We start from the raw sequence: 12982 nt of genomic DNA, 5'->3' as shown, positions 1-12982 counted from the left end.
AATGAAAGCTACACTTAACCATCAAGTAATCACTTTGTTTTTCCTATTGAACACATGGATTAATTTTGTTTACTGGAAATCCCCACTTTGAATACAAGTATAATCATTTGTTTTACTCTGTAATTTTCATATTTTAGGAAGATATAAGTTTGCACAGATTAAAGCACAATTCTAACATTTAGGCAAGTCTTGCTTGATAATTAACATTATCAAGTAAGTATATTTAGGTTCAAGGACCAACAATGCATCATTTCAAAGGTTTTGTTCATCTCTTATATTATGTGATATTCCTTCAAGAATTTAGTCTGACCTCCCTAATTAATAATATCAGATCAAAAACAATTTGTACGTTTAATTATTTTCATTAGTTCCTCTGCTTCAGATTCCTTTCATCCAAATCAAGAGTAATTTCTTTCTTGGGGTTCTTGCATATGATTTTTTTCTCTCTTTCACTGAAAAACTTCAGTTGGAGTTTTTGTTGGCAGCTGGTCTTATGCATGAGAACTTGTACTTTTTGGCGGAGTCTGACAAGGTATTATTCTCAATTGTGTATGCCTTTAATGTGAGTGTGTGTCTTTTTAAGCTACTTTGTATCAACTTCTTGGAAACATGAAAGAAATTCCTTAATAATACCTTAGATAGCCTTAATAATTAAATCTCTAAATAATTACCAAAGAAATATTCTAAGAAATCTAAATAACAATTTTATCTATAGCCTTACCAAAATGTTACATTGTCCTTTTCTATAACATTATTATAATACTTACATAATCTTAAAATGTATTAGTATTTTATACCTTTCAAATGGAACACACCCATACCCATGTTTTATATTTAGTCCTGTTTTTGACACATTATATTTAGATATTCTCATCTTCATCTTAAAAGCCAATTAGAAAATCTACATGACACCTATTATCCTAATATTCTTTGAACATGACAGAATATTTTTTTTCTCTCCTCAATCCTTAAGCCTCCACAAACTGACAACCAGGCTCTAAAAAAAGCACCGTTTTCCTTGCTGATTTATTATGCTTCACTTAGTGCATAAAGAATCATATTAGATCCTTATTGAAGTACACAGACAGGTTACTATACAGCTTCCTTCATCTAAAAAGTATGCTCTAACACACACACATGATATAAAATGAATTAGGACACCTTGGATATAAACTACACAGAAATATATATCCATATCGCATGACTGGTTTTATAGAAATTAACAGAGTGTCATGTTAATTGAAAGCACACAAATAATTATACATATTGATTCTGTTGTATACCTCTTCTAAGTTTTTTGCCTTTGAACTAAAACAATACAAATAACTAAATTAAATGCAACAAAAAATTAATGGAAGAGTAGTGTTCATCTATTGATATTTTATTTGCCACATTTATAGAAACTACTGCTAAAGAAAAGAGTCAGTTTAAATATCTTAGAAAATAAAATCCAGCTTTGGTTGGGCATTTTATATTATGCATTGATATTAAAAATCCAAATATAAGCTTTCTATATTTATCTCTGAAAGATACAAATTTAGTAAAAGTTGAAAATGTCTAAACTTCTAAATGTTCTAGGACAGTGGTCGGCAAACTCATTAGTCAACAGAGCCAAATATCAACAGTACAATGATTGAAATTTCTTTTGAGAGCCAAATTTTTTAAACTAAACTTCTTCTAATGCCACTTCTTCAAAATAGACTCGCTCAGGCCGTGGTATTTTGTGGAAGAGCCACACTCAAGGGGCCAAAGAGCTGCATGTGGCTCCTGAGCCGCAGTTTGCCAACCACTGTTCTAGGAGAATTATCATTACCATAACTACTGGCAGAACCACATAAGCACCCTGTAAATCTCACCACAGAACTATTACAAATAATAAATTACTGATTGGATTAAGTAACTATTATTATATGACCAACCATTTCAATCAGCAATGCTTGGAATAGTTCTGCCGTAACCACTAAAGATGCTTGCAGATAAGTAGATTTATTTTGTGAAGGCCTTGTAATTAAAAAAGTTTTCTACAGAGATTGTTTCATTGGACTTTAAAAAGCTATGTACTTACCTCCTCATAACCAATCTTCATTGAAGCTAGTTGTTTAATTCCATATGGCATGGTCAACAGCACCAGTTTAATGCTTTAGGTCAACTCTTTAATAAATAATATGTTTAAAATATTCATAATTAGTGACATTAAACATTGAAAGCATTCTATACCTTTTCCCTCTCAAGTACAGTCAAATGTTTCACCAACTTATGGTCCATTAACTTTATAATTTTTTATGTAAAATTGAACATTTGGCTCTTACATCTCTAAAAACTTTTTTTGTTTCATGTCTAATAATATAATTAACACTTTAGGTATAATTAACTCTCAAAAGTTAGTAATATTTTGCATTCTCTATTTTTAGAATAAACTGACACAAACAAAACCATCTTAGAAACACTTGGGAGAATATGTTCTAGCCATAGAGATATATATTTTTTATTCTGAACCGATATAAATGTATAAAACACATCTATCCCCAAGTGAGTATTTTATATGTATCAAGACATCTAGGACAGAGATGATGTAAAATATTTTTCATTCCAATTGATCACAACAGAATCAATGTGTGTTATTGTACACCACTGTGATAAAATTATGTATGTTTTGGTGTTCACATGGTTAGGCTGATAATTGTTTTTAATAATTCAGGTAGGAAACTTTGATCCTCTTGTTTGATGCTGCCACAAAATATATTTCTTACTGAGATAATTTTTAGTAAAAATTACCTTCTCAGTTTTTCTCAGATTTTTTTAAACACCATTACCTATAATTTTATTTAACCTAAGAAGGCAAAATGTTTAATATTGATTTCTTCATTTCTGCCTTGCAGGAGAGGTTATTCATCGGAGGTAAGGGCATTATGGTGTTATATTTTATCAAGGACTGATTTATATATTTTTTTCAAAAACGGGGTAATTTTTTAAACAAAACTTATAACTATGGTATACTATTTCCTTTCTTTTACATGTGTTGCTTCTTTGGGGATTTTAAGTCTATTATTCAATGGTGAAAAAAATCAATTGTTTACCTTTTCAGGGACACATTAGTTTTTTCCTGAATTCCTGTTACTCAGTATTGTGAGATTTCCCCAAAATTATTTGTCTATAAATCTAATTTGGAAACTGTAGCATGACTTGACTTTTATTCTTTTTACCAGTCTCGGGCTCCATTCTATCACAGTAGAAGTGGAGATCTCAGAGATTTTTTTTTTTTTTTAAGATTGTAAGAAAACTCTGGCTTTTCTATTGTGCTAATTTGGTTCTCAGTCTACCATGAAGAGCTGGGCATTCTGGTCAAAACTATTAGGCCAGCCTCACTATACGTGGTACCATCAATGAAGTTACTGAGAACCCAGTATGTACAGTTTCTCTTTTAAGAGAATAAAATAAGCATATGACCTGATTGGCTAATGTTTTAGAATATGTAAGTTCTAAATTGTTTGAAAATTAAGAAGAATGACTTTAACAATAACTGGTTTAGGGGAATAATTATAAAAAATAACAAGTTGAACCAGAATACCTCTAACTTAAACTTCCCACCCTGTACAGTGAATACCTTCAGTAGACTAACTCACTAACAACTCTATCATGGAAACTCTATCTGCTTAATCAAATAGTCATTCTATTGGCCATTTCAAACAGTTGGTTCATTGGTGGGAGTGGAAGTATCTCAGAACTTCTCTGCCCATTTTCCTTACTTTAAGATTCCCGTTGCATAACTATTTCCCCCAACATTTGAATTGTTAATTCTGCTTCCATCTGATTAAAGTATAAATTATCCTGAAACAGACCAATAGTGACTGTGTTTTCTTTACATTAATATGGATGAAACGGGCAGATACAAGTGATTCCTGTCAAATCTGAGGAAGGACAATATCCCTAATCACAAAAGCATTTCTGAAGACACGCTTAATGCTTGAGTGCAGGCAATCCACATTTTGGTAAAGAGAAAAATGGAAAGCATGTCTTGAATATGATGATGAATATATCATTATTTTGTGATCTCTACCCTTCTTCCTAATGAACCTGATTATATTTAATGTGATTGGGGAGAAAAATAGAGGGCCAATTTTAAAATGAGGTTCAATTTGTTAAGAAGAATTGTTTGACATTTAAAGTTCTTTTAGAGCCCCAAATGACACCATACTGTGAAGCTCAAACCAAGAAAATTATTAAGTTTAACTTTGTTGTTAATTAAAATAATGATATTAAAACAAGTTAACTTATTAAGTTGTCTTCCAATGTAAGGAGTCAAAATATTATTCAATGCTATTGGTAGCTATCACATGAATAATGAATTACAATCCCAAGGTAACCAGTTTTAAGCTGTCACCTTTTTTTCTCTCTTTTTAGTTATAATCTACCTTTTCCATCTGAATTACTTTCTAAACTTTTTTCTATTTTAATTTCCTTTGGCAGCAACAACAACTGCTGAGGCCTTCTCTTCTTAAACCAGAGGTATCAATTTTCTTTCTCCTTTCAACCTCACTGTCTTCATGATACTTTGTGATATTAATGTCCACTATATATGTAGGCAGAGTGGGTAGCTGCCAATGTGGCATAATTTCACAAGAAAGATAAAAGATGGTTTAGAATTAAAATAAATAAATAAACAAGTGAGCAAATCACTTCCTTACTACTTGCTGGTGGCTAAAATTCTAATTTTTTTTCTTCATTCTTTGGGAATTAGACAAAAATTTTAGTCCTAATAAAAGCAAGCTATCATTGAATGAAGTAATTCACAAACCTGATCAGTCACTTGTCATAGAATTGTTCTTCAGATCAGATTTAGATTAGGCAAAGTTTGAAGAATGCAGACATCTGTACTGAAATAACAAAAGGTAAAAAATTGGTTATGATTCACAATTTTTAATCATTTAATGTGATTCAAAATACAGCCATTGGTTATCTATTTCAAAAAGCCTATGTCATTTGCTTCTGCAATGAGAAAAATATATGCATAGTCAGAGAATAAATATATATTATTTACATTTGTTTTGTGCTTACACTGCTAAATTTTTTTAGAAAATAAAAAGCAATATTACATAAATACATCTTCTTTGGCAAATTTAGTATTTTATAAGCTCTATTTTAAAAAATTATTCAATTTTCTTAATAAAATAATCTTCATTTTGCTAAAGAGAAACATTTCATGGTTAAAATTTACTTTCCACAATTCGGAAGTTGTGTGTCAGGAATATTCAACTTATATAAATTCTTAGCAAAAATTTCCATGGAGACATCTTCCTATGATAGCTCAGTGTTAAAATCCAAATACCAATTACCGAATGCAAGACTTTAATCAAGATATGCAACCCTCCTGAGCATCAATTTCATCTTCTATAAAATGTGGGCAGTAAAATTTAACATATTAACTCCCAGCCCAGCAACTTGAACATAGTAGGAAGAAAATCAGTAATTGGTCTTCTTTTGTGGGTTTTTTGTTTGTTAGGTCAAGAAGTTAATTTCCTATGTCTTCTCTATGTAAAATTTTCTTTTCTTAGCAAAAATAAATTTTAAAAATTAACATTTAGTGTTTTATCTGCCCATAAAATCACTTTTTAGTATGCTAGTGAGCATGATATCCTAAATTTAGGATTCACCTGCTAAGGGCAGCAAGGGCTGCATGGAGCATTTTGGTGTCTCTTCCAGTGAGTGAGTCGGGAATCTAAATGGTCACCAGGTCTACTGATTTTTTCTGAAGAGGTGATGCTCTGCCCTTCAGTAATGTGTGGCACAGGATTCCAAGAGGGGCCCTTCAGGTTATTCTCTTCTACTGGCTCCTATTCCTCCTTTCCAACTCAGATTTCAGATGACTAATTGAATCAAGGGCTAAGTTTCCTGGTTCCTTCCCAGTTGCTTCTATTCTATTTATTTTCTTAAAGGCATCTGATGCCAGATATATGTTGTACCTAGCAAAAGCTGAGCTTTATTCTTCCTTTAGGAAAAAGAAGTACATGTCTAAAAAATTTTATTCTAACTTTAAAATCTGAGATATACTCAGTTGCATTGTTTACGTATTTATTTTTAATTATTGCTAAAAGTTATTAAAATTCAACTTCAGAGTAATTAATTGTAAGAACACCTAACCTGAGATCTCCACTCTTAAAATTTTGGGTATATAATAATATTGTTAGCTATAAGCAAAATATAGATCTCTAGAACTTCTTAATTGAAACTTTATACCACTTTCCGCACCCCCCCTCACCACCCCCTGGCAATGATCACTCTGTCTACTTCTGAGTTTGACTATTTTACATACCTCATAAAAGTGAAATCATTCTGCTTGTGTCTTTCTATTATTGGCTTTTTTCACTTAACATTGTGTTCCCAAGGTTCATCTATGGTGTTGCATATTGTAGGAATTTCGTCTTTTTAAGGCTAAATGACATTCCATTGTCTAGACTACATTTTCTTTTCCATTCTTCCATTGATGGATATTTAGGTTTCGAAGTTAAAATCATTTGATGGTATTTTCTCAGTCTCTGTATGTATTAGATTAAACATGTATTGGAAACTTAGTTTAAAAGTTTTATTTCTGAGACCTATTCACTTTATTTAAACCAGTATAATTACGTTGGGTATTAAATGCCTCCAAAGTCTATGCCTACCAATATGATATATATATTTTACCTTTTTCCAATTTCTTATTTGTCTTTATCTACCTCATTTCCCACTCTCCCACCATGAACACTTTTTGTTGAAATAAAACTGCAGCCTAAAAGGGTACAAATCACACGGTATAATAGATGAATATTTACAGAGTGCACACACCCTAGTATCTCTTCAGAAAAACCTGTCAACTTCAACACTCATATTATTTCCCCTTTCCCTGATTACTCACCTGGTCTCTTTGCTTTTTCAAGATAAATATTTTAATGCTATACATATATATTTAATTTCAGCTTATTGAATTATAATTGACAAAATTGTAAAATATTTAATGTGTAAATTGTGATTTGATACATGTATACATTGTGAAAAGAGTCCCCTCTTTAGTTAATTAATACAATTATCACCTCACTTATTTCCTTTTTATTATGTGTGAGAACATATAAGTTCTGTCCTCTGAGCAAATTTCAATTATAGAATACAATGTTATCAAATATAGTCACCATCTTTTACATTAGAACCTCAGATCTCATTCATCTGATAGTTTTTAACCTTTTTACCAACCCCTCCCTATTTCCCACACCCCAGCCACTGACAACCACTTTTCTACCCTGTTTCTATGAGTGTGACTTATTTAAATATGTTTTAGATTCCACATATAAGGTGATACAGTACCATGCAGTATTTGTCTCTTCTGGCTTGTCCATCTTAGCATAATGGCCTCAAGGTCTATCCATGTCAAATTATAGTATTTCCTTTTTTCATAATGTAGGCATTCATTGTGCAGTGGCAGTATCATAGGCCGTGAGGGTTATCGGAGTTGTGATTAATGCTAATTGAAAACTTTTCACCTGGCTCCTAATGTACATATTAGTTTTCTGTTTTGTTTTTAATTCCCATGAATAGAATAGTATAGAATAATAGGTTTCATTTGTACCTGGCTTCTCTTGCTCATCATTCTGTTTGAGAGATTCACCTCTGTTGTGTGATGTTTTAGTGTGTTTACCTTGTGGACTTGTTCATTGGTTCCAGTCATTGGCTGTTGTGAATACTGTATTTTGGTGTACAATTGCACACAGTTGTGTTGGGTATATAAATTGAACTACATTGAATTTCTGTAAAACAGGATATGCATTTATTTGACTTTAGTAGTATTGTTAAACATTTTCCCAAGGGTTTTACTAATTGATAATCTCTCTAGAAGGATATGAAAGTTCTAGTGTTCCAGGTCCCTGCCAAAACATGGTATTGGTGATTTTTTCCTTTTTATTCTTTGCTATTCTGGTGGGTAAACTGCAGCCATTTTAACAGCAAAAATGGATCCTGTTATAGTTGTTTCACAAAACAACTGTAAAGTGTACTCATCAGATCGTATATAAGTAAAGCTGAGGGACTGCAAACTAAAATAAACATCTAGGGAGGTAATATAAAGTGAATGGAATTTATTAGATATAAAAACAGAAGAGCAGATGGGAGATCCTATTGTGACTCTGGGTACAGAAGTAACACTGTATGGTTGAGAAAACAGCAGTAACTAGTAGAGACCATGATTGCTAGAAGGAACAGTACCACTAACTAAATTCATGACATGTGAAAATATGAGACCAGTGTTGCCGTTTTATTTTTCAGCAGAAATCTAACTCCAGATTTTTTATAGCAATTTCTGATTAGAATTAAGACAACAAATACAATTAAAAAAAATTGTTTGTTGGCCCTGGCCAGTGCTGCTAAATGGTTAGAGCCGTGGTCGGCAAACTACGGCTCGCTAGCCACATGCGGCTCTTTGGCCCCTTGAGTGTGGCTCTTCCACAAAATACCACGGCCTGGGCCAGTCTATTTTGAAGAAGCGGCGTTAGAAGTTTAGTTTAAAAAATTTGGCTCTCAAAAGAAATTTCAATCGTTGTACTGCTGATATTTGACTCTGTTGACTAATGAGTTTGCCAACCAATGGAGAGCATCGGCCTCCACCAAAAAAAAAAAAAAAAATTTCAGCTTTGATTCCTGGTCAGGGGCACGTGTCTCGATTGCAGGCTTGATCCCTGTCCCCACTTAGAGCTAATTCAGAAGGCAACCAGCCGATGTCTCTCTCTCACAGTGATCTCTCTCTCTCAAACCTCCCCGCTGCCCACTTCCACACTCTCTATAAATAAATGGAAAAAATATCCTCAAGTGAGGGTTAAAAAAAAGATAGTTTGCCAAACAGAGCACAAGTGACGGTTATTCAGGCTGTGAATTTCATTTTGTTTCTAATGATATATTTGTGGTCTCAGAGAACTTTTATCTCCTTGAACCAACAGAATTAATTCTATAAAAAATAGATGACTTTAAAAATAAAGTACCAACCTATTTTCCTGTGGATACCTTTACTTTTTCCTCCTTCCCTTTTCTTACTTCATGGCAAAGTTAATTGAACTTGTTCAGCCTACTTCAATGTTAAAGTAGAATTTCAAAGGGAAATGTAATGAAACTGAACTTAGTTATTGAAAACTAGCTTCATATGTGTATCTCAGGAAAAAAACATCTTTCTATAAGAGTCAAGTTGGACAAAAATGATATTGCCTAGAATTTAGAAATAGAAACCTTGAAAGGGCTTTTATTGGTTTAATTGCATTTAATTAAATCTAGTATGTTTTAAAATATAAACATCCTTGGGAAATATCACATGTTAATGTAATTATCAGATCTTTTCTCAAGCATAGCTTTTGAAAAGTAGAAGTCTTCAGGGTACTAGAAGACAGCAGAAAACTAGAACAATGAAACAATGGTACAGATAACGCTACAATTTTTCTCAAGGCTAAAGTCTGTTAATAAAATGTAAAATATTAACTGCCTTTGATAGTTTTAAAACAAGTGATAGGCTCACCTGTAACCTTTAACAGATTTACCTTTATAAAAAATTCCATATTTACCCCCTCAGTTATAAAAACTTAACCTTATTTTGTGTAAAACAACCATAGCCAGAAAAAGAATTTAGATATGTTTGACTAACATTTGTAATTAAAGTTATTTTGACAGGAATATTTTGAGAGTCATCGAATTCTAGGTCTGGAAATCTGACTTTGAGCTGAAATGTAGTAAGAATTTGTTTTCAAAATACAATTTCTCTTTTTGAAAAATAGGAGTTATCCATGGAGTCTGGAATTGATCCTGGCCAGGAATATGGACAAGATTATTACAGTTATGAGCATGGGTACATTTTCAGATTTTTTAAATCCGGTATCTTAATATTTTTATGAATAATTATTAGTAAATGATTATTGCTACCATTCATGTTATGTGTCATTTTATTTGTTGCATCTTAGAAAATAAGTAACATACCTAGTTTTAGTTTCAGTCAGGTTTTAACCATTTTTCTATATTGAATTCCATTTGATGTTCTATGTTAATATTGACTCCAACTCTAAGAATGCAGTAAAAATTATTCAAAATTATTTAAATGGGAAAAAATAGTCAGACATCATATTTGCTCAATTCCTGAATTCATCATTGTTTATATGATATGTTTAACATTTCATCTAACCAGTCACCCTCAAGATTTGCCCAAGAGAAGAAAACATACTTCAGAATTTAGTAATAAGCATTTCTACACACATGAGTTGCTTTCTAAAAATACAGTAGAAAAATGACCACTACAGATCATGTTTGAAGCAGATCTTTACAGTAAAGATAGACTTTTTGTTCTGAATAAGCCATTATACTTTTAGAAATAACCTATTTTGTGTCCTAAATTTTTCAATTAATTAAGGAATAATATGCCTAAAGACTCTCCCAAAACTTACCTTGAAATAACTTGACTCTCTTTATTGTTATTCCAGGGTACCATTATGGCAAAAATCATTGGTCATCAGGTTGTAGTACCTACCTTTTGGTTTTGTAATCAGTTTACCAGGTGCCTAATAAGTTAGATATAAGTATCTGTTGATTGAATGATGAAGAAAAAGAAGAGTCATGGTAGAATCTACCTAGACCACATAAAAAAAAGGTTTAAAGTTTTAAGTTTCTATTACAGGTATGAAATGCCTCAATATGGAAGTCGCCGTCGCTTGTTACCACCGGCTGAACAAGAGGAATATGGTGAGGTGGTTGGTGAAGCTGAGGAGGAAGAAGAGGTAATTACTGTAATTTTCTTCTGTAAGGTTAATAATCCAAGAACAATTTGTTAACCATATTTGCATAGCAGGCTACAAAATTTTCCAAAAATCAGAAATTCTGTTCACTTAATACATGTTTTCCATAGAAATTTAATAATGCTGGCCATTGTCTTGTCTGCAGAAGGAAATTAATTTTATATAAGTTTAATTTATATCCTTCTATAAAATGTTAGACACCAGGAATAAAGCTGCAATTAAATTATATTTTCTAAAATCTTAAATGTTTCCCCATAAAGATAATATTAAAATAAAATATATAAAAGATTTCACAAAACAATGTTTACTTTTGTTTCTCATTGTCCAGCATACCTAAAAAATTGTGAAAAGTACAGTATCCAATTTTTTATGTGTGCTGGACAATGTAGAAAGTATAGTCTCCATCTTTCAGTTATGAGAAAAGTAAAATATTGTCACCAATATTTTTAATGAAATATTTGTTTAAAGTAGCATGAGTCATGCATATTTAATTCTTATATTTTGCCTGAAATAATTTACTTGAACATTTATTTTAAAAAACACATGCACACAACAAAGAAATATCATAGTGTTATCCTGTTCAAAATTAAGAGAAATATCATAGCTTTAGCCTATTCAAAGTTAAGAAAATAGTAAAATTTCCTGGTTATTTAAAATATTTTTAAAGGAAATGCATAAAAATATTAAAGTCTACAAAAGAGGGAAGGCATTATGATTATTTCTCTTTCTATATGAGATGCAAAATAAATTTTGTATAAGAAAAAAATGAGAAAGCATTAAATTTGCTATCATTAATATAAGCCAACATAAAATAATTCACTTTGTTAGGTCACCTTCTGTGTATATACAGTGGGGAGAACCAGTAGATAGTGATGTGACTGTTTACTTAAGAGCAGTTATACAACTTGCAGAAGTTGTCACCTGCAGATTCACTCCTGCTTAACTTATGTGGGACAGGTCATATCATAACCATCCCCGAGCTGACACTTCAATTGCATTTTCGTGATTTTCAGGAAGAGCAAGTTAAACCCACAGTTGAAATTAGAGAGCCTAGTGAGGAGGAAGTAGTTGTCACTATTGAAAAGCCACCAGCAGCTGAGCCGACGTACACAACGTGGAAGAGAGCCAGGATATTCCCAATGATTTTTAAGAAAGTTAGAGGGCTAGCAGAGAGAAGAGGCATCGTTCACCTTGAAGGTGAAGAGTGGCAGAGACGCCTTGAGGAAGAAGACAAAGATTATTTGAAACTAACTCTGGACCAAGATGAAGCTACAGAAAGCACAGTAGAATCCGAGGAGGAAACCTCAAGCGACTATACTGAACACACTGAAACAGAATCCGAGTTCAGTTATTCTGAGACGACAGAAGAGGAGTCGGAGTCGGAGACACCTGAGGAGGAGGAGGAAAGTTCTACCCCTGAATCAGAAGAGTCATCCACAGAGTCAGAAGGAGAAAAGGCAAGGAAAAACATATTTCTCGCAAGAAGAAGGCCCGTTGTTGAAGAAGTCGTGGAAGTCAAAGGTAAAAAACAGCAGCCACCTGAAGAACCAGAAGAACTGCAGGTAGAAGAAGAAGAAGCACCCCCGGCAGAAGGAGAGGAGAGTGAGCCGGCTGCCACAGAAGAACCAACTGACCTTGAACCTGAGGAGGGCAGCATGGAGTCAGCTTCGGTGGAAGGAGGTGTGGGAAGTGAGGAGGAATCAGAATCAGCCAGCACTACCAGTAGTAGCGAAAGTCAGTCTGGAGGCCCCTGGGGCTTTCAGGTGCCAGAGTATGACCAAAGCAGGAGCGCAAGCCAAAAGAAGCCTCCGGGAGCCAACGCTGAGGGTTACAACACAGCCCTTTAGAAGCGCTCACAGTAGGTGGGAGTTTTGCAGTGATGAGTGCTCTTGTGTGCAGTGCCTTCTGTGTGTTCTCTGAAATGACACTTGAAGGGGAGGAACGTGATCACGATTTTGATCTGACTTAAGATTAGAAACATGCCAGAAAAGTGAATATATATGCCACCCACATAGATGTGTATATTACAGTATAGCTTTAAACAGACTCATCTATCCTATATTAGTAATTCAGAAGACATGACATGTAACCAGTTAATCAGTATTTTCTAGTGGGATTTCTATTAATGCAATGTGGCATTATATATTACAAGGTTGCCCTCTCTATCAGAATGTGTTATATAAATACATATTGTG

At 33.0% G+C, this 12982-nt stretch overlaps 1 protein-coding gene across 1 annotated transcript in view; it reads left to right on the top strand.

Annotated features, from left to right (window-relative positions):
• PCDH15 (protocadherin related 15) overlaps positions 1–12634 on the top strand; it is a gene marked incomplete at its 3' end in the record, with an annotated part of 1266261 nt that extends 1253627 nt beyond the window's left edge. Inside the window, exons 36-37 of the mRNA XM_080641959.1 lie at positions 10670–10769; positions 11801–12634. Of these exons, the coding sequence (XP_080498085.1) occupies positions 10670–10769; positions 11801–12634 (934 nt within the window). The remainder of the gene's footprint in view (positions 1–10669; positions 10770–11800) is intronic.
• Between the last annotated feature and the right edge of the window lie 348 nt (positions 12635–12982).

The sequence above is a fragment of the Plecotus auritus genome (assembly GCF_963455305.1).
Source record: "Plecotus auritus genome assembly, chromosome: 9".
Taxonomy (NCBI): Eukaryota; Metazoa; Chordata; class Mammalia; order Chiroptera; family Vespertilionidae; genus Plecotus; species Plecotus auritus.
This window is presented reverse-complemented; position numbering and strand designations above follow the sequence as displayed.